This window comes from Apodemus sylvaticus, chromosome 6 (genome assembly GCF_947179515.1).
Source record: "Apodemus sylvaticus chromosome 6, mApoSyl1.1, whole genome shotgun sequence".
NCBI lineage: Eukaryota > Metazoa > Chordata > Mammalia > Rodentia > Muridae > Apodemus > Apodemus sylvaticus.
This window is the reverse complement of record NC_067477.1, coordinates 2,133,534-2,160,450: the sequence shown is the minus strand read 5'-3', so window position 1 is coordinate 2,160,450 and position 26,917 is coordinate 2,133,534. Positions and strand designations below refer to the sequence as shown.

Below are 26,917 nucleotides of genomic sequence, written 5' to 3'. Positions count from 1 at the left end.
TCAGCCTGTATGCACCATTCTCTCCCAGCCAGGAAAGAGGGACAAGTATCTTTCACTCAAATAGGAAAACATCTGTTACATTTAAGACCTCCCTATTTCTATAATAATAAAACTGATCAATTTCTTACCAAGTAAAAGAGTGAATCTCTGCATCTTTGCTATATCTGAAGAGAAACCACGGTTTCTAAAGGAATGCTTAAAACCAATGGGAAAGGACTGATGAGCCGTGGTTGGCTACCATCAGATCAGTAACCCACTATTAGGTCTTAGGATGCATCTTTACTCCGCAGACACTGAAAACATTTCTGAGTGCCATGTAAGCAACTAATAAAATTATACATTACCTCCGAGAGTTAACACACTTCTTCAAACCTATGGGAATTCCACATGTTGGGAGATACAGAGAGTTGACTGTGTGTGAACATCATTGTGAGCTGTTCTCCTGTCTGTCTGCTCATTTTGCCTTAAGTTCCTATACTTCTAAGAAACTGAGGGAAACACTGGTCAGTAAGAACAGCTTTAAATGAGCTAAGAATTAAATGCCTTTTCTGAACACTACAGAATGAAGAAGGAGGAGCAGAGGCCATGTTCATTCTCCCTTTCTCTCTGTTTTCACACTACTCCTGAATGGCAGAGTTCACACCACAGAGAATCACAAAAATACACAAGTCAACTTGAGAAAGAACACGCACAATCTGCTTTTCACAAGCATTACACCCAAGGAAGTCTAATTAGGCTAACCACATAATTAATTCATTATGAATAAATTCAGACCTGCTTTCAGAAATAAATTATACCTCGGATAATTACTGTTGAATACTATCGTTTACTTAATTGGTGTGTGAATTATCCAGAAACCTGAACTTTCCTTTCTTACTATGCTAGGGACTATAGTAATTCAGCTTCAAACAAACTTGGTAACATAGTAACTTGGTGGCAACAAAGTTCAGAGAAATTAATTTTGTTTCTGGAGGGCTGTAAACCCTTAGGGAAGTTTGATGATTCATGCTACATCACCATCATGACCTTCATTTCTGTGTTGTTCAGTCACTTCTATAATAAGTCCATTGTGTCTTTTACTGGCAGTAGCTAGTAGCCATCTCACAATGAGGGTCACAAAGATGTTACCCCTGGACCATCACAGATTCTTCACTCACACTAACAGGTGTGAATTCAGAAGTGTGTGTTGACAATCAGGTGCTTTATTTTTACTGATCAAGTATTTGTACTTCAGCTTACTTATCTGATTCAAAGACACAAGGAGCTTCAAAAACAGGTAGAGCATCTTCTCTAGGTAGGTGTTATGGTTTGAATCTGAGATGTTTCAAGTGCTTATCTTCCAGATGGTTGCAATATGTATGTGTATACATATACATACACACACACACATATTCACACACACACACACACACACACACACACACACACACACAGAGTAAGTGGGGAGTGTGCTTGCGTGTGTGTGTGTGTGTGTGTGTGTGTGTGTGTGTGTGTGACTTTTAGGCAGTTGCTAACTGGTGTGTGCAGATCACCAGAGGCAGGCTGTTGAAGGTTATGACCCAGCTCTGGTTCCAGTGCTCTCTGCTTCCAAGTCTACTATAGTGTGAACAGACCTCACTATTCTTAGAGCCTGGCCTTTTTCACCATGAAGGACAGAAACCCCCTGACAACTACGAACCAAAATGAGTTTTCCATCTCACTTCTGCCAAAAATTGTGCTTACAGTGATAGCTAGAAAAATAAACAAGCTGTAGCAACTTTTTTCTAATTCTGTTCCAGCATGCAATGGCACAACGGTTCCAGAGACACATAGCTGGCACTTAGGACTGAGTGCTAGAGCTATGTAAATCTCTGGGAGGGGGAGAAGTGAAGAGTTTTCTCTTTTTGGGGTCCTCATAGAGTTCTGAGGACTGAAGGACTATAACAAGAGGGTGAAAACTTGAAAGGTCCGAAAATCTTTTTAAAAATTTATTTATGTGTATTTGTGGGGAGAAGGAAATGTGTATACATGTATGGATCTAGGGTGTCTTGGTCTGAGGATAGTTTGTAGAAGTTGGTTCTCTCTTTCCACCATGTGGGTCCCAGGAATGGAACTTAAATCACTAGGTTTTATGCCAGGAGCATACCTGGAACAATCCTACCGGCACTTTCCCCTGTTTCCTCAAGCAAGCAAAATGAATGCTAGTCTGTCTTTCCTGGGCATAGAAAATCGATTGTTGGGGGCTGAACACAAACCTGTACCAGGCTGCTCTCTGGAATGGAAGTGATGGCTTTAAAGCTAGTTCTTAGCTTCTCCAAGCACACAGGAACGTATTTATCAAAAAGAATAGTTAAATTGGCCTTTTCTGATTGATGCCGCCTTCTGTCTATCCAACTGGCCACATACCTGAAAAGGAATACAGAAAAGCTTTTACAGAACAAGAGGTTTGAAAAGCAGGATGCCGCTGGGTTCGAAGCTCCCCCTTCTACACAGCTTGGTGCAGCACTCCACGGACGTGTTGAGTGGTTCTCTCGATTTCTCAAATGGAAAATATTTTTAAATGGCCCTTTAAAGACTTGTTTTAATGGCCATTTTCGCTCTAATGAAAAGAATGTAAAAGAAACTCCTAATAGCTCTTAGAAGCCAAATACAACCGGGCCTAAGGAGGCCATTACTTTGCATTTAGAGGGAAGTGCACTATGTCATTTCCCAAATGAGCGGACTCTGTTCATGGCAGAGGCTTTATTTATGAAAACAGCTTGATGCTTTTCTTGATTAATCTTGGCATCAATTATTTAGTAATGAGAAATCAGTTATAAATAACGAGGTGAACATTCCATAGGGGCCACTTCACCCTGACTTTCCTCTGGACTCTCCAACACCAACCTGAAAGGGATAACATGTTCACAGTCAAGGAACAGGAGTGGTGTGTCATACCTTGATATATTGACATTCATGTGATATATAGATATGGCTGCCTCAAACTTATAACACATTTATTTTGATACATTAAACATTGCTGTCGTTTTAGTAAACTGCTTACCGACATAGTGATGGCCTCCTTAGTGGCCTCTAGGGTGCAACTAAGAGATGCTAAATGAAAAAGAGTCACTCAGAAAGCTGTACTTGAGTATGAAGTGGTGGTAATAAAGACATTTAGCAGCCTGCACATGAACAGTGCTGCCACAGACTGATTACACACAGGCCTTGTTGGAGAGGCAAATCAGATTCTGCATTTTGAATATGGTACCAGTGAAGGTAAGATGCATGTTTTATCAAAGGCTTCCTGTGCTTTCCATGGACTTTGTGGAAGAGCCACCATCATTATTTTGTGGTTTGGTTTATGGAATCACATCTATCAGATTTTCATTAGGAGCTCGCTTGTATGAGAGCTGTGTGGCAGAGTATTACTAGGAAGTGACACACAAAGGCATTAGGGCCACATCTGTATTCAGTGACTGATTCTGTGGCCACAGAACCAAAGTGGAATTTCTGCTATCTTTATTTAGGTATTTAGTATGTGGGAGGACTAGGAGATGGCTATATACCATGGCTCAAATGGTTCGGTCAAGAGACAACTTGCACACGTTGGATCTTTCCTGCTCTTATGTGGGACCCATGAATCAAACTCAGGTTATCAGACTTAGCAGTAAACACTGTCTACCTGTGAGCCATCTTGCCAGCCCCAGTAGGGGATCGCTGTATCCAGAACTCATGGTAGGAGGAGTTGTGCTCAAGAAGACAGAAGTCTGAACCTGGACTACCCTGGACCTGCACCTCAGTTCCCTTACTTTTTAACCAGGTCACTCTTTGGAAATGTGACTTAACTCTGCATTGGTTTTCCAGCTTTAAATGGAGATGATCACTTCTTGGCCTTTGGCTAATATTACGAGTAGTAGAAATGGAAAGGATGATGCTATGGAGTTCCTGTGGTTATGGGCATTAAACAAATGTATGTGCATGAACAACTGATGTCAGCATTTAATAACTTACTAACCATCACAGAGTTGGAGACATTGGAATCCTGGGCTCAGATCCCACCTCTTTCTGTGCATTTCCTCAATTTCTTCAGTTGAGTATAAGAATTGTCATACAGGGCTCCACTGAGCAGCCTGTACTCATCTTTCCTACTCAGTGTTTTTATATGACTTGGGAAACAGGAGGCACATGCAAAGATCACTAGGAGCAGCAGGTTCTGAAAGAGCCCCAAAGTGGGCTTTTCATTTATGGGGGCAGGCAGAAGCTATTTGTTGAGTTGCACTAGTAGCAGCTAGAACTTCCTTTGGAGACATACATGGCCCACTGGCAGGTGATGCTGTGGCCTCATTGTCTCCATGAATAGCAGCTACTCCAAAGAGAAGCAGGCTTGACCAAAACAGACCAAGTGATCAGTGGGGAATCTGCCAGAAAGATGGCCAATAATGACATCTCTTATAGCTCAGTGTCATCATACAACAAAGGGACTAAAAGTTTATATGGACAAATATTGACAGTTGAAAATTTCATGTAGAAATTATTGCTGAATCTTTATAGCTTGGAATAAAAGCTGACATTAACAGAGAAAATTTTTAGAGCTCTGGACCATTATATGTAGATGTGGAAAAACCTAAGGAACAGATGTGTATTTGTTTGCAATTCTTCCCATGTCACAAAAGATGCTACAGACATTAAGACGAGCAGCAGGAAAGGACCATAACCACAGGACATGTAATTATAAACAATGGTCTCTCAGAAGCAACAAATACAGGGGACCAAGTCTGGATTGTAAATACAACTGCATATACTAAAAATACTCCTATGGCTGCTTGGAAAAATAACTGATTTATATTTCAAGTAAGAAAACTCTGAAACAAACTAGACATCCAAGTGCCCAAATACTCGGGAAGTAAAGAATACAGAAGAGATGAATTTAAGAGAGAGGTTCCTCCTAGTGATATCCACGACAATCTGAGAAAACAAATAAATAAATGTTGATAAGTAGTTATGTATAACCCACTGAACTACATGTAGCCTTGACTAGAAAGATAAACAATGACAAGGAACATAGGGAAGAATAAGAACAGGGAAGTAGGAAGGAAAGCAGATGCAAGAAAAAGGTTCTCGGTAGAAAACTCTGTAGAAAGAATGACTAGATGAGGAAATCACTCACAAAACACCAATGGGACATCCTTTGAGGGGCCTGAGATTTTTCTCTCCAAAATTATAGATGTCATGAATGAACAAGTTGGCTGAATGTTAGACAAATGGGGACTATGGATATAAAAAAATACAATGTTGTTCTGATGGTTAGTTTTTTTAAAGGTACAAATAAAATTTGTAACCGGCAAGATTTTTTTTTAATTTATTTTATTTATATGAGTATACTGTAGCTGTTTCCAGACACACCAGAAGGGGGCATCAGATCCCTTTACAGATGGTTGTGAGCCACCGGTGTGGTTGCTGGGAATTGAACTCAGGATCTCTGGAAGAGCAATCAGTGCTATTAACCACTAAGTCATCTCTCCAGTCCTGTAACCAGCAAGATTTAAAAAAAAAAATGCTTGCGATATCCAAGATAGATTTTGTAGGTATATGAATTATATAGAACAGAGTACTCTAATTCTTATTATTACATAGAAAGGAGACTTTATAGAAGAGAATACTCTAGTTCTTAGAGAACAAATGCTTAAGTACTCACAGATGAAATGATTTTTTATTAGACATTTGCTTTATTTACATTTCAAATGGTATCCCCTTTCCTTATTACCCCTCCAAAAACCCCCTATCACATCCCCACTCCCCTTGCTTATCAAACCCCCAACATCCACTTTCCTGACCTAACATTCCCTTACACTGAGGCATCAAGCCTTCACAGGCCCAATGACCTCTCCTCTCATTGATGTCTGAAAAGGTCATCCTCTGCTACATATGTAGCTGGAGCCATGGGTCCTTCCCTGTGTACTCTTTGGTTAGTGATTTAGTCCCTGGAACTCTGAGGGTACTGGTTGGTACATGTTACTGTTACTTCTATGGGGCTGCAAACCTCTTTAGCTCCCTGGGTCCTTTCTCTAGATCCTCCACTGGGGACTCTATGCTCATTCTACTGGTTGACTGTGAGCCATGGCTATTTTGATCCACCTTCTAAGAAGGATCAAAGTATCCACAGTTTGGTCTTCCTTCTTTGGTGAAATGTTTTAATGTCTCTGACTTATATTCAAGAATTTCTGCAAAAACTGACAGAAGAAAACAGGCCTCTATGTATGTGAGCATGTGTGTACATATCAGCTAGAGACAAAGGCAAGGTGGAAACATGGTACGGTAAGTCTTTAGGAACAGGGTGTTGTGACTGTAGCCCATATGCTCCCAATTCTGTAACTTTGAATACTTGGAAACAAACAACTGCAGAAAACTGACACTATTAAAAGAAACTGCTTCAGAAAATGCAGTTTATAAACATATTGATCTCAAAATGTGAGTGATATTGAATAAATTATATATATATATACATATATATGTATATATATATATATATAAAGCTATCATATTATGATAGTAAAATAGGTATCAAACTATCTAATAATTACAAAGTGCAAGGAAGTACCTGAATCCTGAGATAGCTGACTCTGGAAACAGCAGGCAAAAAAATTAATATCCCCTTAGAGAAGACCCTGTTATTCTGAAAATGTCTCAGCTGGAGCCTTGGTCATTCACATGAAAATTAAAACTGATACATTTATCTCTGATACAAACTTGCACAAACTGAAACTTAACTGGGAAGAGTAAGCAGTGTAACTGGATACAAACTGGATGGCTATTGAAGCTACCTGGGACTTTAAATAAGAGTCCTTCTTTAAGTAGACAGTCATTCTGAGCTATTGGAAGCACTACCTGCCTTAGGATGTGACTAGACTGAAGGACAACAGGGTTTGGGAACCATCAGAACACAGTGGTACAGATGAGGGATCCCAAAATGGAAGGGAATATTGCCTGCTGCACAGTGGAGACTCTGATCTGGGGCTGGGGGAGTTGACGGTCAGTCCTAACCAACAGTAATGTCCCAGGAAGAGAATCCTGTGTAGAGCAAGATGCTCTACACAGAGCAGCTTTTCTCTGTGGAGGCTGAAACTCTCCCTCAGACAAGTGCGATGAAGCTTTATTAAAACTGTAGTTCTCTCCTGTGAGCATCAGACACAGGAAGAGCAACAGACAGCATCTGGGGGCGGACCCCTCCCACCCCTGCAGAGGTCATTCTCAAAGTACAGTCAGGAGAGGACGATTGGAAGGACCTTCGACAAAAGCTACAGCAGGGCAGAAAGAAAGCCAAGAGTGTCAAGGCATAGGTTTAGAGAAACCCCAAAGACTTGGTTGTTAAAGGCTCCATCCTTAACACTCAGTGCTAATTTCAGGTGGTGGCACCTGTCAAATATGAGTGTGAGCTCACTATGGGTGTACCTTTAAAAATGACTATTGAGGCCTGTGTCTTTTCTGTTCTCTCTCTGAGATCTTGGTCACAGCGAAACAGCTTTGCTCTACCAAAACGCATTGCCACATCACAGTCCCCTAAAAAGGGTCCCAATAATGAGAGACTCCATCGCTGCTGCTGGAGACCATGCTAGCTTTCTCTCTTTATAAATGCAGAAGGTCTCAGAGATTTGCTACAGTGGGGGATATTTCCTAGCACAGGGTAAAAGCAAGGAATGGTGGGACATGAGAATGAATGACCGGCAGGACCTAAAGAAAGGCAGGTCCAGGAGAATTACAGAAGACCTACTGCCAAGGGCTGAGATCCACAGCTATCTTGCCATGACTATACTGGGGAGAGATCAGGAAAGAAGCAGCCTGAGCATGCTCTCCTCTCTTCCTCTTACCAAGGTTCTTCACGAGCCAAAGGAAACAGAAGCCAGAGGGCAGGGAGCCCAGCTATGTGGTCTCACGGAACAGTATCTGGGACAGAGACTCCAGGAAGAGGCTGGGTAGATGGGCTGATGGAGGGAGGGCATGTGATGCAGGAGCAGGTGGTTACCTGTTCAGCTCAGAAGATCCTACTGTGCAGAGTAAGAGCATTGTGAGAGACACATAACCACCCAGCAACTGAGATACAAAACCCTTACTCTGAATGAAACGTTTCCATTATCCAAATATTTGTACATATTTCATACATAGACATACAGGTACTCATAAAATGATTTGTTCAAGAACTTCAAACAAGCTATTATTTGTTCATTTATTTAACACATACTGAGTATCAATTACTTTAAAAAAGTATGTGATCAAGGGAATATGTAAGTAAAAATGTCTTAGACACCTGGGTGCTAAATTACCTTTAAGTTAAAGTAATGAGTATTACATTAGTAATGTCTTCTTCAAGTCCTTTTAACTGAGATTAAAATAAATAGATAAAATGCAAGAACAGCTGATTAAGGAATGAGCAGGGTTGTATAGGCATTTCCCCATAGGCATACAAACAGCACACACATGAAGACATGCCCTATGGTACCACCACTAGAGAAACATAAATGGTGACTCAGAGAGACCCTGCCACAAACCACTCAGTGAGGATCCTAGAAAAACAGGCAGTGGGGGAAAACTAAGGACATGGAATGCCCTATGGGACCCACAGCATCCTCTTGTGCAGTTCTGGGAGGAAGGTAACGTGATACAGCCACTCTAGTTAAACTCCTTAAAGATAAAAAGCTACATTAGTTAAACTCCTTAAAGATAAAAAAGCTACATTAGCATCTGTCTTATCACAAAGGGACTGAGACTGACCCAGGAAGAGTAATTTGTATCTGTATGCCTTATTCACAGGATCGGTTCACAATAGCTGAAAGGTGGAGGCAGCCTACAAGTCCATCAAGAGACAAATAGGTAAGCCCAACCACTGACTTTACAGACATTAAGGGAAGTTGGAAGAGTAAAAACACCCTCTATTTCCACCTAGAGTGCTCAAGCTCAGGAATCATCATCAGGAAGAAACAAAACATTGTCAGGAACTTAGGCGAGGATTATTTCTTAGTGCTACAGATGGATGGTGGAGGTGGAGCAACAGAGTCTGCACACTCTCTGCCACCCAAATTTGCCATTACAGATGGTGATACAGCAACGCTGATACAGCAACTCATCTTCATGACAAAAACATATAAGAAAAGAAGAAATGCTCACGGATTCCAGCCCAGATCCTGCGGGTTCACATACAGAATGCCAGCTCTGGAGACCGTGGCTGGTGTGGCTGTCCGCAGGTGATGGGTCTCAAACAGAAGCCTCATGGACGGTGTGAGGGCCACTCGCTCATTGCTGGCGAGGGTCAGCACCTGCAATGAGCAGTACGTGGTTGGTGGTTGCCAGGAGGCAGAGCAGCAGCCAACAGACCATCACAGCTAGTGATGCTGCTAGTGGGACAGCCATAGGTGTCCCACTGAATCATACCTGAGACCATGTGGAGGCACTCTGGCTGAATCCGTAAGTAATAAAACTGCCTTAAAGACTCATGACGACCGGCTTCCAGTAGTTGTAGGAACTGTTACTAATCCAAACATAAGTGGACTTCCATAAGACCTGAATTCTGCCACTGATAATGTACACCACTGCAGTCGTTAAGTGTCCTGTATTCTCTCATAGGTACACAGGCTCTAGCCTCTATTTTCTGGTAAACAATGTCTTCATTCAGAAAGCAGTGGCCACTGATGCTACCTGGGAGCAGTGTTGACTCCTGATCTCTCACCTTGCTCCAACAACAGGCTTCCCTCAGGTTGCCTTTTCAGTATCACATGAACCTCTTGTCTCTGTTGTTCCCAGGACAACCACAGGCCATGCTTGGGAAAGCATTTAAACACAATCTGTAGCCATAGGAACAACTTAATTTGCATTGCCAAGTTTCATCAGTGATCACAAGGCACAAACTCATTCTTTTGTTGTCTCAATATCAGTATTTAATCAGACCACATAAGATATAAGAATTTAATGCCTGCCTCTTAGAAAACAATAAGGCACATAAACAGAATTCTTATCTATGTACCCAAATTTTATGAATGGTGATTTAATTCAAAGGTGAGGGAAACATATTCCCCCATTTTTTTAAAAGATTTAATTATTTTTATTTATATGAATACACTGTAGCTGTCTTCAGACCCACACTGGAGGAGTGCATCGGAAGACACAATGTGGTTGCTGGGAATTGAACTCAGGACTTCTGGAAGAACAGTTAGTGCTCTTAACCATTAAGCCATCTCTCCAGCATTCCCCCCAAATTTTAACTATGAAGAAAATATCATTCATCAAAACAGTGACTACATAAGAAATAGTGCATTGAGGTGCACGGGAGATTACAGATATCAGCAGGTGAACAGCCCCCAGATGTAGTGCCACAGAGAGGCACTGCGGTATCTTTCACCTTGTTATCATCCATGACTGTGTTCAGGGACTCGATCCACAGGGGGTCAATATCCCCATCCAGGACTATCCAGGTTGGCCCATCATGTGTGAGATTTGCCTGCTCTCTCAGAATGGATGAGAAGAGACCTGCAAAACAGGAACAGACGCTGCAAATGCAATTGAGGGCCGTTTGTCTCTAAAACACATTTCCCCTGGAAGCTCCTTTATGAACTAAATAAAGGAAATTGCTACCTCCTTCTCATGAGTGACACACAGTGCTCACTGTCTGAGCTCTCTCAGGTGGGATCCAGATCTAGTTAGTTCTATGACTTACTAACAGGACAGCTCCACCTTCTAGGAGAGGGTCCTTACCCTTAATAACTGAGCTTTTCCACCTACCAGTAAAGCACAGGAAAATGCCTTCCTTGAAGACCCATTCTGAGATGTACAGGTGATAGTGAAATAGACTGGAAATGTATAGTAAGACATTATCATTTTCCACATATGTTCAGTATCTATCTTAGGCTACCTACCTTCTCTCATATTTCACCGTCTCTATTCTTTCTATTACATTATTGAAGGTTTAAATTTTGAAAGCCCCTGCTACAAAGTGCTGTCCATCTTCTCCACAGCCAAGAGAGTGATCCCAGGCTGAGGTGGTGACATGAGGTGTAGAGAAGTGTTGCCTGCCCTCTGCATTCCTGTTTGCAGTTATCTCATGTCTGAGTGCTGTGCGCTTGGGGGGCATTCCACAGGGGCTGGCTTTTCCAACACCAGGAAATCACATTGAACAAATCTCTTTCAGTGGACATGTGGAGAATTCCTCCATGAACTCACAGAGACCCACGGCTGGGCTCAGGAGACAGAGGCAGGTGAGTTCTGTGAGTTCAGGGCCAATCTGGTCTACAAAGTAAGTTTCCAGGACAGCCAGTGCTGTTACATAGAGAAATTCTGTCTCAAACAAACAAACAAACAAACAAACAAACAAACAAACAAGCATTATAGACAGACAGACAATCAAAAACAAAAACCAAACCGAAGAAACAGCAGCTACTAAAATCAGCTACCATGGAAAGCCACTGGCTTTCCTAAGGGTTTTCAATTTCAGCAGCTTTTACACATTTCCTGTATAATGCTGATGACTTTGTCCCTGCCATAATCCTTCATGAAAATCAGACCCTCAGTAGCAAAAAGATGGCAAAGCATGTCCAAGCAGTGACCCCAAGGTAAGCGGATGGAAATACCAGGCAAGTTGTTCTTCAAAGTAGGTCGTCTAAGTGGCATTTAACCAAGTATATTACCATTGTGAGCAGAAGTGTGGATCCTAGGGAGCAGGGCCTGGATGTTGGGAGCATCCAGTGCTGAGAATTGGGTGGGAAGAGGCTTGAACAGCAGGAACTGGGAAGAGAAAAGGCAGCCAGAAGGGCTGAATGCAGGAAATGAAGCTAGAGGTGAATGGAGACCCAATCACCAGTTCCACAGGCCATAGAAGAGTTGACCCACAGAGTAGCTAACGGACATACTGCAATCTGAAAGCCAGGAAGTAGCATCCTGAAGCAGGCTCTAATTTCTACATAGAAAATGAGAGGCTGGAACACCAGGAAGATGGCAGCTTGGGTTAATGTGGCATCTGTAGAGATACGCTGACATTTAATAAATATATATCTTTTCTTATTTTTTCCCTCCTCCTTTCCCCCATGTTGTCATTAATGCCTCCCTGTCTTTATTTTACTCACAGGGCACCTCTCAGTTTGTAGCCCAAGCTTGCCTAGAACTCACTTACAGCATAGGCTAGCCTTAAAGTCACTGTAAACAATATCCCTTCGGAGTGCTGGATTATAAGCACAAATCACCACACGCCACTTCAGCATATATATTTTAAAGATGGTGACTATATTATATCTATTGTGAAGTCAATGGTAGGGAACACAGAGAGACAGGGCACTGAGGATTATACTAAGATTGGTACACTAGTTAGAAATAGGAAGTTATAAAGGCTTTTAAGGAAAGTATGTGTTTATCTCCAAATATAGGCTGAGTATCCTTAACCCAAATAACCTCAGGATTAAAATGTGTTTCTGATTTCAAACTCTTGGGAATTTCAGAATATTTGCATGGGATTCACTGGCTGGACATTCCTAACCCCAAAATCAAACATCTCAAATATTCTGAACCCCTAAACTTATGCCTAAAATGTTTTCAGTTCCAGAATTTCCAGGCAGGAAGCATGACCCACTGCCTTCTGTACCCAACAACTGTGATGCAGGTCTGGGTATAGTGAGCATCCCTCACACCTACGATACCCTTTGGAATTCAGCCAGTGTCTCACTCCAGGAACTTTAGAAATGGGACATTCCTGTCAACTTCTCCCTGGTTTACAAGGAGCCCTATGCCATCACTGGAGAAGGTAAAATGCACAGCACAGAGCAGGAATCTGCCACATGCAACCAAGAACTTCTCCAACCTTGCTTTCAGCAGGTCATTGTCATCAGCTAAGCTTTTGATCATAACACACTGTCAACATGTGATCATGGCTTAACTGAAAGAGACAGACAGACAGACAGACAGATACACTCACACACACACACACACACACACACAGAGAGAGAGAGAGAGAGAGAGAGAGAGAGAGAGAGAGAGAGAGAGAGAGAGAGAGAGAGAGAGAGATTTTCAATACTTCAAAAGAGTACTTGCCATCTTTCCATTCTCGGGTAGCATGATGTATGAAACCAAAGAGTTCATCTGTTGTCACAGCCTTGGGGTTTAAGTCACTCCAAACGGGCTTCTGTTTCATGTTAACATATGTTCTGTTCAGTGTTCTCAAAATCTGATAAAAGCAAGGCAAGAAAACATGTAAAGTTGGCCATATGGGCAGCAGAAAATAACGAATTCTCCTAACCTATTATGTGCTTCTGGATATCCTGTGTCTAGAGCGATGCAGAAAGCCAAGAAAGTTGGTTATTTCCTCATGTCATAAAACCCAATGCAACGGATGCTTAGGATAACAGGATCCGCTCACCTGATTCCCAGAGGTATTCAGACTAGTGAAAAATGCTTTATCAGTCAAATTCTTAGCTTTGTACACAGTGTGAGTTTGAGTTTGAGATCTGTATGTACACAGAGTGAGTTTGAGTTCTATGTGCACAGAGTGAGTTTAAGATCCTTAACTATGCATACAGTGTAAAAGAATTCCTGTGTGCGAGGTCACTCCGATAGTATCTTTTAGCCCAACTCAGAATTGCCTGGAGGCTGTCACCATGATTGCTGAAGCCCTCCCAGAGCTTCTCACTCAGTAGGCAGAGGGAGGGCCCTTGGTGTAGTGTGCATTTCTAAAAGAAAAAGTCTCCAGGATGACAATGCTGGCCTAAACAGTCTTCAAGACCCACGGACACAGCAGTGAGTGACCCTTCACAAGATGTGGTCTTGAGTTGGAGAAACTAGAGCTGTGCTACTGGGCATCTACTACAGAGGCTAGGGGTACTGCTCTACATGTCAGTACTCTGGATGGTGTGCATTTAAGCAAATGCTCAGTGTATAGTGTCACTGGTGCTTGGAGGCCAGCTTATCAACAGAAGAAGCTGGAGGAAGATGATGTTAAAATTGGGACTCGCTAGGTATGTATCTATTTAGATGACCCAAATATCTGCCCTGGTTTACTGTCCCTTGAAAGCCAAGGTTGTTGTTTTCGATCAGTATCATCCTCACCAATCCTAGGAGTTGTGAAGGGCTGATTTAAACAGTGCCAATTACTTTAGGGTGGTGAATGGGCAAATAACATGGTCCTGCTCACATCAGCCTAAGCGTATGTTGACTAGGTGAAGAGTAAAGGAAAGAAATGGAATACCTCAGAATTAGGAAGCTTATATTTTTGGAAACCATTAATCTCCCAGAAATTTTAGAATTTACTTTTATCCTTCCATGAACCATGGCCCACATCTGAAAGTTATACTAACAAAGTAATTATAGGTCTATCAGTAATCTACTTTAATATTGCAATGATTATATTTTCCACCAGGAAAAAAAAATCTCCACACAGAGCCTCCCTGGGCAATTGTTTCCCTTTGGGTTCAGCTCTGAGGACTGGCAAGTTCTGTGTGCAGCCATGCTCCAGAACTCATATGCCATTCTGATTATTTTTAGTTGTTGGCCACTAAGCGTGTTTCTACCCAAGCATCCTGAATGGGAAGGCATACAGCTCTGCAAATACCGTCTGCCAACCAAGAAAATAGTGGTGCTGCCAGGACAGTCAGGAAGGCCAAACAGAAGCAAGCAGTGAACTAAAAATGGGGCTTAATAATACCTAGAGCTTCCCATCACAGCAGAGAAAACCATACAATGCACAGCCCAGCACACAATAGGGGCCTCAGAAATGTGGGTGTTGCTCTCTTTTCTTTTCAGGCTTTGTTTTGAGGCCAAGGAAGGCTCAATCTCTGAAGGAATAATGAAGGAAAATATTTGCACTTGTTTTCTTAATGGTATGGGAAGGAGACTTTATGATGGCCCAAAAAGAGGCAAGGGGGTAGTTTTGATAAAGGTGGGCAGTGCTCATCAAATCCTGCAAGTGAGGGGCTCACTTGCCCTGAACACTCTTACCCTTGGTGAAGGAGGCCAGGTGTGAGCATGCAGGTGCAAGCCTGAATATGTTGGCAGAATTCTCGTCTTATGTGAGAAGCCTACTCTCTGGATGAGCCTATTATTCTGCCCCCTCTGTCTCTCTCTGTCTATGTCTGTGTGTGCATTGTGTGTTGTGTATGTGTATGATATGGTATGGTATGTGGTGTGGGGTATGTGGTACGTGTGTGGGGGTATGGTATGTGGTAGAGTGTGTGGTGTAGGGTGTATGTGTGTGGTGTCAGGTATGGCATGTGGTATAGTGTATGTGGTGTGTGGTATGGTATATGATGTAGTGTGTGTGGTATAGGCTGTCTGATGTGTTTAGTTTGTATGTGGTGTGTGTATGATGTGGTGTATGAGGTATGCATGTGATATGCTGTGTGGTGTTGTCTGTATGGGTATGTGTGTGTGATATGGTATGTGTGCATGTGTGATATGTGTGGTGTTGTATGTGTGGTGTGTATATATAGTGTGTATGCGTGATGTATGGGGTATGGTATGTGGCATGGTGTGTATGTGTGGTGATGGTAGTGGTGGTAGTGGTGGTGGTATGTGTGTGTATTATATGGTATGGCATGTGATATAATGTGTGGGGTGTCTGGTGTGGTATATGGTTTGTATGTGGTATGTATATGGTATATGGTGATATGCTGTGTGGTCTGGTCTGCATATGTATGTATGTGTGTGTGTGTGATGTGTGGTGTTGTGTGTGTATGTATAGTGTGTGTATATATGCGGTATGTGTGGTATGGTATGTGACATGGTGTGTATGTGCGGCATAGTGTGTGTGGTGTGTATGTATAGTATGTGTACATGTGTGGTATGTGTGGTATGGTATATGGCATGGTATGCATTGTGGTGGTGGTGGTGTGTGTGTATGTGGTGTGATATGGTATGTGATGTAGTGTGTGTGGTATAGGCTGTCTGATATGGTGTGTGTTTGGTGTAGTGTATGAGGTGTGTGTGTGTGTGTGATATGCTGTGTGGTGTGGTCTATATGGGTGTATGTGTGGTATGGTGTGTGTTTATATGTGATATGTGAAGTGTTATGTATGTGTGGTATGTATATATAGTGTGTATATATGTGTAATGTATGTGGTGTGGTATGTTACATGATGTATAAGTACAGTGGTGTGTTTGAGAAATGGAACATGCAAACAATGTTCTGTTTCACCTTCACTTGATATAAAAGGAACAGTGTCACGTGATCAAATGGCAGCCATAGCTTTCAGACTCTAGCTCAACATTATTGTGGCTTTAGCAAGAGACTCCAAACAACACTGAAAACCATGCCCTGCAGAGAAGATTCCTCCGAGGCTAAAAGGTATAACATGAGTTCTCCTACCTTACTCTTTCCTGTGCCTGCATTTCCAACCACAAAGACAGAGTGTCGCACGGCCAGCAGCTCCTCAAGCTGGACAACCTGCACACAGACAGTTGTCACTCAGGACCTTTCATGACTGAGTGTCCAAAAGACAGCTCATTCACTTTAGCTCTCTCCTACATCCTTACTCTGATACCACTGTCATAGGGGAAAATAGACTAAGTTCACAGCACAGCTTCTTGGAGATCTTCCACATAAAAGGCAGACATGAGAGTAATATGAAGTCATTGATGTCATCATCATCACCATTGTCATCTTCATCATTGCCATTGGCATTGCCATCATCACCATTATCATTGTCATCTCTGTTGTCATTGTCATCATCATCATCATCACCACCATTGTCATTGTCATCATCATCACTATCATCAGTATCACCGTCATTGTCATCATTGCCATCATCATTGTCATCACCAGCATCATTGTTATCATCTCTATTGTCATTGCTATCATAATCACCACTGTCATTGTCATCATCACTGACATTGTCATCACCATCACCACCACTATCATCATTGTCACTGTCATCACCATTGTATTGTCATTATCACCATCATAATTATCATCATCATCACCACTATCAATGTCATCACCACCACCATTGTCATCATCATTACCACTATCATCATTGTCGTCACCAACATCATTGTCATCACTGTCATTGTTATCACCACTGTCATTGTCACTGTCAACATTGTCATCATCATCATTGTCATCATCACCACTCTCATTGTTATTATCACTATTGTCATCATCCCCACTGTCATTGTCACCATCATCATCACCATTATCATCACCAACATTGCTGTCATCATCACTGTTATTGTTGTCACTGTCACCACTACCACTGTCACTATCATAACCATCATTGTCATTGTCATCATCAGCATCATCTGTATCACTTGTGCAACATGCATGTGCACATATGTGTGGAGGCCCAAGGTTAATGCTGAATGCCCTGCTCTCTCATTCTTTACCTTATTGTCTAGAGAACAATGTGATATCTCAATCTATCTATCTCTACACTGGTGAGAAGCACACCTAGCTGCACGTGGCTTCATATGGATTGGGGAGTTCAAATCCAGGTTCTCCTGTTCTCATGCTTGTGCAGCAAGGCCTCTTGCTCACTGGGACACTTGGAACATGGCAGGGGAGTTCCTTTCAAAATCAATGGCTTTTACAGAGTTTTGAGCAGAAATGATATATAGCAATCATTGCCTACAGGGGAGTGATGGCTCATGGAACATAAACTATCTGAAACACAGACTTTTCATGCATTGTTGATCATGTATTCACTGACCCCAATGCAGCCTTGCCTGGGCATGGCTTTGTATAAATTAGACAGTTCCTTCCTCAGAGCTGACATGCCTTCTCCAATAAGAATAACTTATGATTTTACATTCATTATCCATGGATTGAAGAAGAGAAAACACAATACAATTTTCGCACATGTTACCCACAAGTTTTATAATTAGCTAAAAGTTTGGTTACATTTAGAGTCATGACAGGCATTTCTATTGTTTGAAGTCCTCCATGATAGAGACTAAGTATCAAAACATTTATTTAGATGTTCCTTAGCTGATTATCCTATAAAATGCTTGAGTGTATTTAATAAAATCATTTTAAAGCCATGTAATATAGTTAATGTTTTGGATAAATAACTCTTAGGAAATTGCTTGAACTACCAATCCTACTACCTGTCATCCACAGTAACACGCTTCTTACTTTGAGGATGAAGCTCTCCTCGGGCTGCAGGCGGAGTTCCAGCGTAGACTGCTTGACCATCTGTTCAAAGTGTGGTTTCCTTTGCCGAGGCACATCCAGGGCTGGAAACAGGTCGCTCACCAGACCCAGGAACACTGGGACATCATCAGTTACAATTTTAGGCATATTGAAGTCCCTCAATGCTCTCATGAGCACCTAGGAAAGCAGACAGAAGACACTGAATCTAAAGGCGACCCCATGCGTTTCAAACACTATAGGTAAGGATTTTTCAAAGTTTTTTTAAAATTACAAATAAATGATTGGTGTTTGAGAGATAGATGCTTAATCAGATTTAAGCATTGTTGATACATACTGTATTGAGGCACCTTGTGTTAATATATGTATATGTATAATTTTATGTTGTGTGCCATCTAAAATCAAGTGTAACTTTTCAAAATCTAATAACTACCTACTGAGCTAACACACATGCTTAAAAGAACTTGTTTTTACTGTGTGTGTGTGTGTGTCCCCACAGAAGGCAGAAGACCCTGGAGCTGGAGATATGGGCATAGGTGAGCTGCCCAATCTGGGTAATAGAAACCAAACTCAGGTCTTCTAGAAGAGCAGAATATGCTCCTCCTAACCATTGAGCTATCTCTCCAGTCCCACAACAACACATTCTCAACCTTCACATCTAAATCTGATATGAGAGCACAGGGAGGCAAACACGTTCAGGTTAGTGGAACAAGCAAGGTGACCACACATGGGTCTCAGAATAAGATGAGCCATGAGGTCTGCTTCTTCCCTGGGAGCTGCTCTGGTCTTCAGAACACCCCTACACCCATCTCTTGCCTTCACCAAATTCAGATTCTAGGTTGAACCAGCCTATCAGATCACATTGCAATCACAGGATCATCAATACAAATACTTTTAATTTGGGCTTTCATTTTACACTGGCTAGAAACTAAAGTGAGTGTTAGGCTTTAAAAGCAGTAACTCAAACATCAGAGTAATTTATGCACAGAGCTACACATCCCATCTTCACTCACCACTGGGCAGAATAAAGAAGTGAAGAAAATGTTGGCTAACCCTGAGCAGAAACCCAAGAAGAGAAATATCAGCAAATTTGGGACAAATAGTGTCCCTTACTATAATAAAACAAATTCTACATAGATCTAGTTTTACCCTACATTTCAAGATACATCACAGGTATACTTGCATAGTTCTGCTATCCTGTCTCTTGTTTCTTCCTAAGCAAAGAGAATGTCTGCTATGCTGTCACCATTGCAATCGCTGGAGGAGACCAGAACTCTTCCCAGTGGCCTCCCAACTGCCGTGCATCTCATGAAGTTAACCTTTCCTCTTAAAGCCCACCCTGAGCAATGTGTGTTCTGTGCCCTACTGGGTTTTCAAGATGAATATCCCAACTTTATTAGTTGAGGTTCTTACATATATATCAAAGTAGATCAAACAGTGATGACTAAAATATTCTATTAGAGCTGTCAAAATACTTTTTGTGGTTGATATCTCAAAAGCACTTATATAAAAATCATGTTTTCCTTTCCCAGATCCCCATTTCTGTAGTCAGGAACACTTGTGACCACTTACAAAAAATGCCAACCCTTAAAAATATCCTGCATTTGAGGACAGATGTTTTAATAGATGGGGTAATGTGTGCCTCCCCTGCCAGGTACATACTTCCGTTTGTCTGAAGCCATTTAGCTTCTCACTCTGCAACATCATTTAGCACTGTAGTACCTGATCTTCAGGTCTATTTTTATCTCCTCGTTTCAGGGATCCAGCTACCACCAAGACAGACTTAATAGCACGAAGTCCCCAGTCATAATGATCCTAAAAATAAAAGCACAGGCAAGTCTTTCTCAGAAACTGAATGAGATCTTCATTCCAGAAGTAAAAGCCAGAAACCAAAAGCGTTCAGATAGACACATTTTTTTATTTAAAAATTTACAACTATTAACTCTGGGAGCAAAATAATTTTATAGATCTTGTCTGTGGGGTGCGTGTCTGACTTCCTTTGGCTGTTTTCCAGACTCTTTCTATAGCCTCTCACTGCAGCTTTTGCTCAAGTCCCATCTCCCACATCAGCTTCTCTTCTTCAATCAAGCAGGTGGCTCATACATAGATTGGTCCCAGGCTATCCTGAAATTTGTTAGAGACCAGGCTGGCCTTGAATTCAAAGAGATTGTACCTCTGCTGGGATTAAACATGTGCACCATCAGTCTTGACTCCAAAATAACTGATTTTGGATGACTGGCATTCTTTCTCTTGTCCCCCTATCCTCCGTCCTCATGGTAACAATTCTCCCAAATGTTTCTCAGTCCTGCCTATAGGCAGGTCACCTCTCCTCCAAGCCTTAGCAGCAGCAGCTGTAAAGAGGCAGACAAAGTAGCCATCTACTTTACAGATGGATGTGGGGGGTAAAGTTGCGCATGTGGGCACAAATGCTTTGTCAACACTGAAATGATAAATACAGGAATATGCCATTTCGTCCATTTGTGAATAATAAAACTAAAATAGGTCTTGGCCGCTGTTTCTGTTGGTAATAAAATTGGATAAGAAGGGGAAGTATAAACACCCATGTGTCCAGCCAATAATAAAGGTAAGAGGTGCACGGAGAATGTTTTTGTTCAAGTGTATATCTATGGGAGTTTGGGGGGTACAAATACCCAGATGGACTCTTGAAGAGTCTCAGCAAGAAAATTATATTTTATCACTGGTCATGGTAGAGATCATCTGGAAGTCACAAGTACAAAAGCAGACTAGGGCTGAAGAAGGAAGACAGAAACAAGAACTCAGGAGACTGAGGAAGGAGGATTTCCAGGAGTCTGCAGCTAGCATTGGGTAGGGTAAGACATTATCTCCAAACCAAACAAAACAGAAAACAAATGCTACCTATTCTATAAAAACACAAGCCTCTTCCCTCCCTGAGACCTCTGATGATATTTTCCTTCTCTACTTTCTTCCAATTTTTACTTCATGCAATTGAACCTCCAATTTCTTTACAGTAAAATGGACTGTCTGTTTCATCTGGTTTATCTCTTATTCTCTGTCACTGACATCAACAAACATACTGCCTCGCTACAGTACATGGTCTCACCAGTTGTTCAAAATATTACTACTGTATCAGACATGCTCAAAATTTCATTTTTCATGGGAGGTGGATTTTTTAATTATAAAATTTAAATGGAATTTTAAAGGAGATTTCAGATTATAAAAGAAAATAAAAATACCAATGATCTTACTCCTCAGAGAAAACTGTCAAAAATTATATATTTCCAATCATTTTGTGTGTAGAATAGACAGCCGAGGTCACACCCAGTGAAGCTGCTTTTGCACACAACACTGTGGAACAGTACTTCCATGTATCAACCATGACAGCTTCCTTCCCAGATGTCCACCCTTGAAATAACAGGATATCCTTATCTCTCAGGTTCCATATCTCACTCTGACAGTGAGCAAGTTAAGATAAATACATTGGATCACAACAAGAATCTGCGGGTTAACAGTCCTGTTATATAAACAAACATAGGTGATTAGCAACTGAAGAGAAAAGTCATCATTTCTAGAATCTTTTCCAGAATCAACTGCACTCACCTTGTGACCCCTTCTGCCTTTTCCGCTATAAGAAATAAAGGCAACATGAAATCTCCTTCATAACTATAGCATCAATGATGCTCAGAGAAAATCCCATAACTCATTGATAAAAAGCCATATGGAGTATAAGTAAGATACTTATAAGCACAGTAAGATGTCTGAAATTTAATTTCAGGGAAAAGAAAGATTTGTGAAGCATGTAATTTGAAAATCCCATAGAAAATATGAAATCCTTCTAAATGTCTGTTGTCATTTTAATGCTAAGTATTCAACATCCATGTTTTAAAACATCTATTTTAATGTGATATAAAACCAAATAATAACCAGACTTCTCACCTGCTTGGACAGCAGCTCCTCACAGAGCGTGTACAAGGAAATGAACTTCCGGGCCAATGAGCGCGCATCCACAAACCCTTCCGCCACCAACATGATTTCACAGATCAGCTCGGTGTCCGGGGCCACCATGGCACAGGGTCTACAGTATAAATATGAGCTCTCATTTTAAATGTTAAGGTAAGGTCATATGTGCCTATCGCTTCAATCAGGTGATTAGCCTGTACCAACATTCTCACTACTCCTACGCAGGTCATAATTGCCTCTGTCACCGCTAACAAAACCCTTCAGTTCAACTTACACACGTCCGCTGGACACTGGGGAGATGATGAGATTGCAGATATGGTAGACACCTGGGATGGGGACGGGTGGCAAGTTTAAAGAAAACTCAGAGTTACAATACATTAACTTCCCTCTCTGTTGGTGGGGTTTACTCTTTGCTAGCTTGGTGGAGCTAGAGATTTAAGTCAGAGCTTCAACCACACAGAGCCTGTGGTCTTCTTCACAGTTACTCCAGGCTCTTAACTTCGTGTTTATGATCTCAATAGAATGAGAGGTACAGTAATATTGAAGTGTTCTAGTAAAGGTAAAACATACTATAAAACAATGAAGGAGTTGTGATTTTTGTTCTGATTTATTTAACAAAATGTGATGTATTTTAGTTTTCAAAGCTAGTTGTGCTGAATGGGCAGCTCAAAGAGCTCATGAATGCCTATCACCTTCAAAAGTATACAAGTCAGGCTGAGGGATGCTCTAGCAGAGGCCCAGGCTGGTGCCCAGTATCCATGTGGCTCAGAAGCATCAATAACTCTAGTTCTAGGGGATCCAGTGCAGGTTTCTGTGGGCACCAGGCATGCACATGGTATACTTACATACATGCAGGCAAAATACTCATACACTTAAAATAAAAGTTAAGCAAAGTCCTAAATATGTTAAAATATTTTGAGGGTATATAAGTTATCTCTTGCACAATGCTATTAGGGTCCATCAAGAGGGGCTTTTCAGATGAAAATTTAGAAAAATGTAGCTTCAATTTCCTCTTTATATGTGGGAGGGTTTCAAAAAGTTCCTGCTTAAAGACTGGAGCCAGAAATAGCCAGACCTGAAAACTTTCCACTGAATCCTGGTGCAGATGGACCGCAGGCAAATGAATAAACAATTCTCATGCTTTAGATTAAGACTGTGCACCCCAAACCATTCACCTGTTTCTGTGAGTACAGTTACATGCTCCTTTACACACATTTGATTTTTTTTCACCCTGGACACTCCCCTGGGTCTCTGGACCTAGGGGACTGAAGACTTGATCTAACCTGACCTCTGGATTACTTTTCATACTTACTATTCATTGTGCAATGGAAGAATGGAAATCAGAGAAAAGAAAAGGGATGCCATATTATCTGTCATTGTACACAATAAACACTACTTTTTTTTAGTTAGTATACAAAACAATAGGTTTAATTGTAACATTTTCATGCACACACATCTATGTGCGTTACTCATTCAATCTCCCACTACTCTGTCCAGCCCCTCCTCCCAAATACAACCTGCTTTCATGTCCTCTAAGTATTTACATATATTTAAATCTAAATCCTGCAGATAAGAAAACATACACAATGTTCTGTCTTTCTCCTCCTTTCCCATCATCCTCTCTTGGTCCCTCCCTTCTCCTTCCTGTAGAATGTGATTTGCCTTTTATGTGCTGGGACCTGATCCCGGGGCACATGCTAAGCACCATACTCAGAATGCCGAGCCACATTCTGCAGCCTGCAAACACTAGAATTTACTGTGCATTTACTTCATACCACACAGTAAGGGTGTTCACACCTCCTTCCTGCCCCCTCTCACTTAATTTTAACAAAAGGTGAGTATTTTTCATGTTTGCCTTTACAGAGGCACAGGCTGATGGGTATCCCTGGAAGTTTCAATATGTACTGTAGGGCACATTGATCTTGGTAAGTGGGGAAACTTAGAGAATTAGAACCAAGTCTCAAAATGTTCCTGACACCATGACTAGCATCAAAATATAAACGATGCTGCAGGTAGTCTGTCAAATGAAATTTATGAAATGTCAAAAAGATTTAAAACTTTACAGCCCAAATGAAAGAAGTCCATGAGGTAAATTGTATTGGAAATGTGAAAACACTGCACGGACAAGTGTGCTCTGCTGCTATTACGTTCACTGCTAGGGTGGCAGTGTGTTCTGACTGAAGAAAATGAGCAGACTGTGCTAGAGGAAGCTGCTATTGTGAAGAGGCAAAACATTCAAGATAAGATGTTAGAAGATTTGATGAACATTAGGGTACAGAATTAAATACTCATTCTGTATTACCTACTGAAGCTTTCATTTTGTGAATTACATTTTAGAAGTGATAGCATATAATTAGAATAAAATATAAAAGAATTACAATTAAATATAAAAATGGATGGATAAACATATTTTAGGCTTAAAAGAATCAGAGGAATTTGTGCTAAAAGCTATAAATATTGTTATAATGTATATAAAGAGACATTTAATTCTTTTGAAGGTATGCTAAGTAGTTAAAAGACGCACTGTTAATCCTAAAGGCCTCCCGAGAATCAACTATTAAGCTGTTAGATTATCCTCAGGGACCAAGAGGTGGTTGAGCAACATAAATTATTGCTACCATGTGTGAAGTTCAGGGTGTCCTTATAGGCAATGTCAGGAACAATGCAAGCTAAAACACTCACTAATCCAGACAACGGGATGCATTCCATAAATATGTAGATCATCAAAACTAATTAAAAGAGAAATAAAATCTCAATAACTTCCTATCTATTAAAGAAATTCATTACTGAAAAGATTCCCATGAAGACAAATATTGGTCCAGACCCCTTCGATGATTAATTCTATCAAATACTTTAGCAATAAATAATACCAGTTCCATGCAAAGTCTTAGAAGCAAGACACATGATGACAGCATTCCTCTGATGCAAAAATCAAATAGGTTAGTTACACAGAGACCAATATGCTCTGTAGTAAAGATTGTTTAAAAAAATATCAAATAAAATCATAGCATATTGTATTCAGCAAATATGTAAAAAGAAGGCCTCCTTTTATCCTGAGAACATAAGAGTAAAGGGTTCCTTATCATCACAAAGGCAATTGATATAGTTCAGTAAATTGAAAGAATAACAGAAAACATCTAAAAAACTGTAAACAACAAAATCTGCTGAGGAAAACACAGTTGAAAAATTTCCAAGCTTTGGCTAAGTAAGCTTCCTTAACTAAAATATTAAAAAGATAAGACAATTGATAAATTATATTTCATAATATTCAAAACTTTTATCTTTGATGGGTATCATCAAAATAGCAAAAAGGAAAGCCATAAAAGTTTCGTACTATGTGTTATCTAATAAAGGAACCGTATACACAGTATGGCATTACACACAGACACAGACACACACACACACACATACACACACATACACACACACACACACACACCACAAAATTCTCTTTCTCTCTCTGGGAATGACCAATAAACACATGAAAAATTACTCAAGACCATGAGCCTTAATGGAAATATTAAAGCAAACTCATAATGACATACTACAGTGGTTCAATTAAATCAGCTAAAACTTAGTAACTAATATCATAATGTCAGCATTGCTAACAATGTTAGATTTTTAACAACATAAAACAATGGAATTCTCACTCACTAATGGTGAAAGTATAAAAGGAGCCCATGGCCTTCATAATGTTGCACATTTTTTCTAAGTAAAACATGCATTTGTCACATGACCGATCTTAGATATGCCCTTAGAACAGACAAAAGTGTGTTCATGCAGAGATTTTCACCATGTTCACAGCAGCTTTAATCACAAAGGCTACAGACTGGAATCACAGCAAAGTCCAGTGACTGGTGAATGGATAAAGGGTGTGCAATATGTCTGTACAGTAGAAAACTCAGTGATTAGAAAAACAAACTCCTGGTCATCCCAGAAGCTTGGACCAATCTCACAACCAAAACGTTTAGATAATGATGCCAGAGAGCAGGAAGGAAACTGCAGGTTCATCACACCCAAACTCCCCTTCTGCCTTAGGGAAGAATGTACATGATCCTGGTCTACAGGTATATAGACCAGGTGTATACACCAACTATTCACTGATGGTAAGTAGTAAGGAAACCAACATTAAACCAGTTCTTTAGTTTTCATAGAATGACTTTAAAAATGAAAGTTAATTCACATACTATTAAAATATGAACTTATTTTTACACATGAGTACACACTTGCATGTGGAAAATATGTCAATGTGTGTGGAGGCCAAAAAACTTCTGATGTCATTCCTGAGGCACTATTCACACCCCTCCCCAACTTTTTGGTCACTGTTCTGGGATTAGCCAAGTTAGGCTAGGCTGGCTAGCTAGTAACCCCCAGGATCCAAAATCAATATAAAACATGATCCAAACATTTTGAAACATGTTGAGGAATAATGGTGTGTGTGTAGAGGAGCCTTTCTTTTCTGTAATTAAGTCATGTCTCTACAAGTGTAGTAAACTATGGACATAAGTTAAGGTGCTACTGTTCATATGTCAGAATAGTCTTGAATCTAAGCCAAGGTGTCTCAGGTAGCATTGGTTATTGTTGTGTTGTGACAACACGTTGCATGTTCAGAACAAAGACTGCAGCAAAGATCACAGAGATGCATCATCAATTCATTACATGTTATATTCTGAATTAATTCTTGTCCTTGCACATCCAGAAACTGTTGATAACTTTTCATGGCCCCACATTTAGTCACTTGAACCTCTAGGGAGGGTCATGGCTTGCAGTTCAGAAAGTTGGAATTGATAGGAACTCCAGAAAAGATATATGTAATCCTTAGTCACAGAGAGTTGTGTGTAACAGAGGGATTAGTTTCCGATTGGCACAATGGGGTTCCTGAGAGTTTAGGAGCTATCTTCTCAATCTGAT

The 26,917-nt window shown here is 40.8% G+C and overlaps 1 protein-coding gene across 1 annotated transcript in view; it reads right to left on the bottom strand.

The window, feature by feature from the left end:
* Window positions 1-26,917, bottom strand: part of Dnah11 (dynein axonemal heavy chain 11) — a 297,877-nt gene that overhangs the window by 147,920 nt on the left and 123,040 nt on the right. The window contains exons 36-43 of the mRNA XM_052184825.1: window positions 21,983-22,121; window positions 19,790-19,882; window positions 18,053-18,247; window positions 16,289-16,366; window positions 13,024-13,156; window positions 10,349-10,476; window positions 9,121-9,269; window positions 2,235-2,385 (exon numbers count right to left, since the gene is read on the bottom strand). Coding sequence (XP_052040785.1) covers window positions 2,235-2,385; window positions 9,121-9,269; window positions 10,349-10,476; window positions 13,024-13,156; window positions 16,289-16,366; window positions 18,053-18,247; window positions 19,790-19,882; window positions 21,983-22,121 — 1,066 coding nt within the window. The remainder of the gene's footprint in view (window positions 1-2,234; window positions 2,386-9,120; window positions 9,270-10,348; window positions 10,477-13,023; window positions 13,157-16,288; window positions 16,367-18,052; window positions 18,248-19,789; window positions 19,883-21,982; window positions 22,122-26,917) is intronic.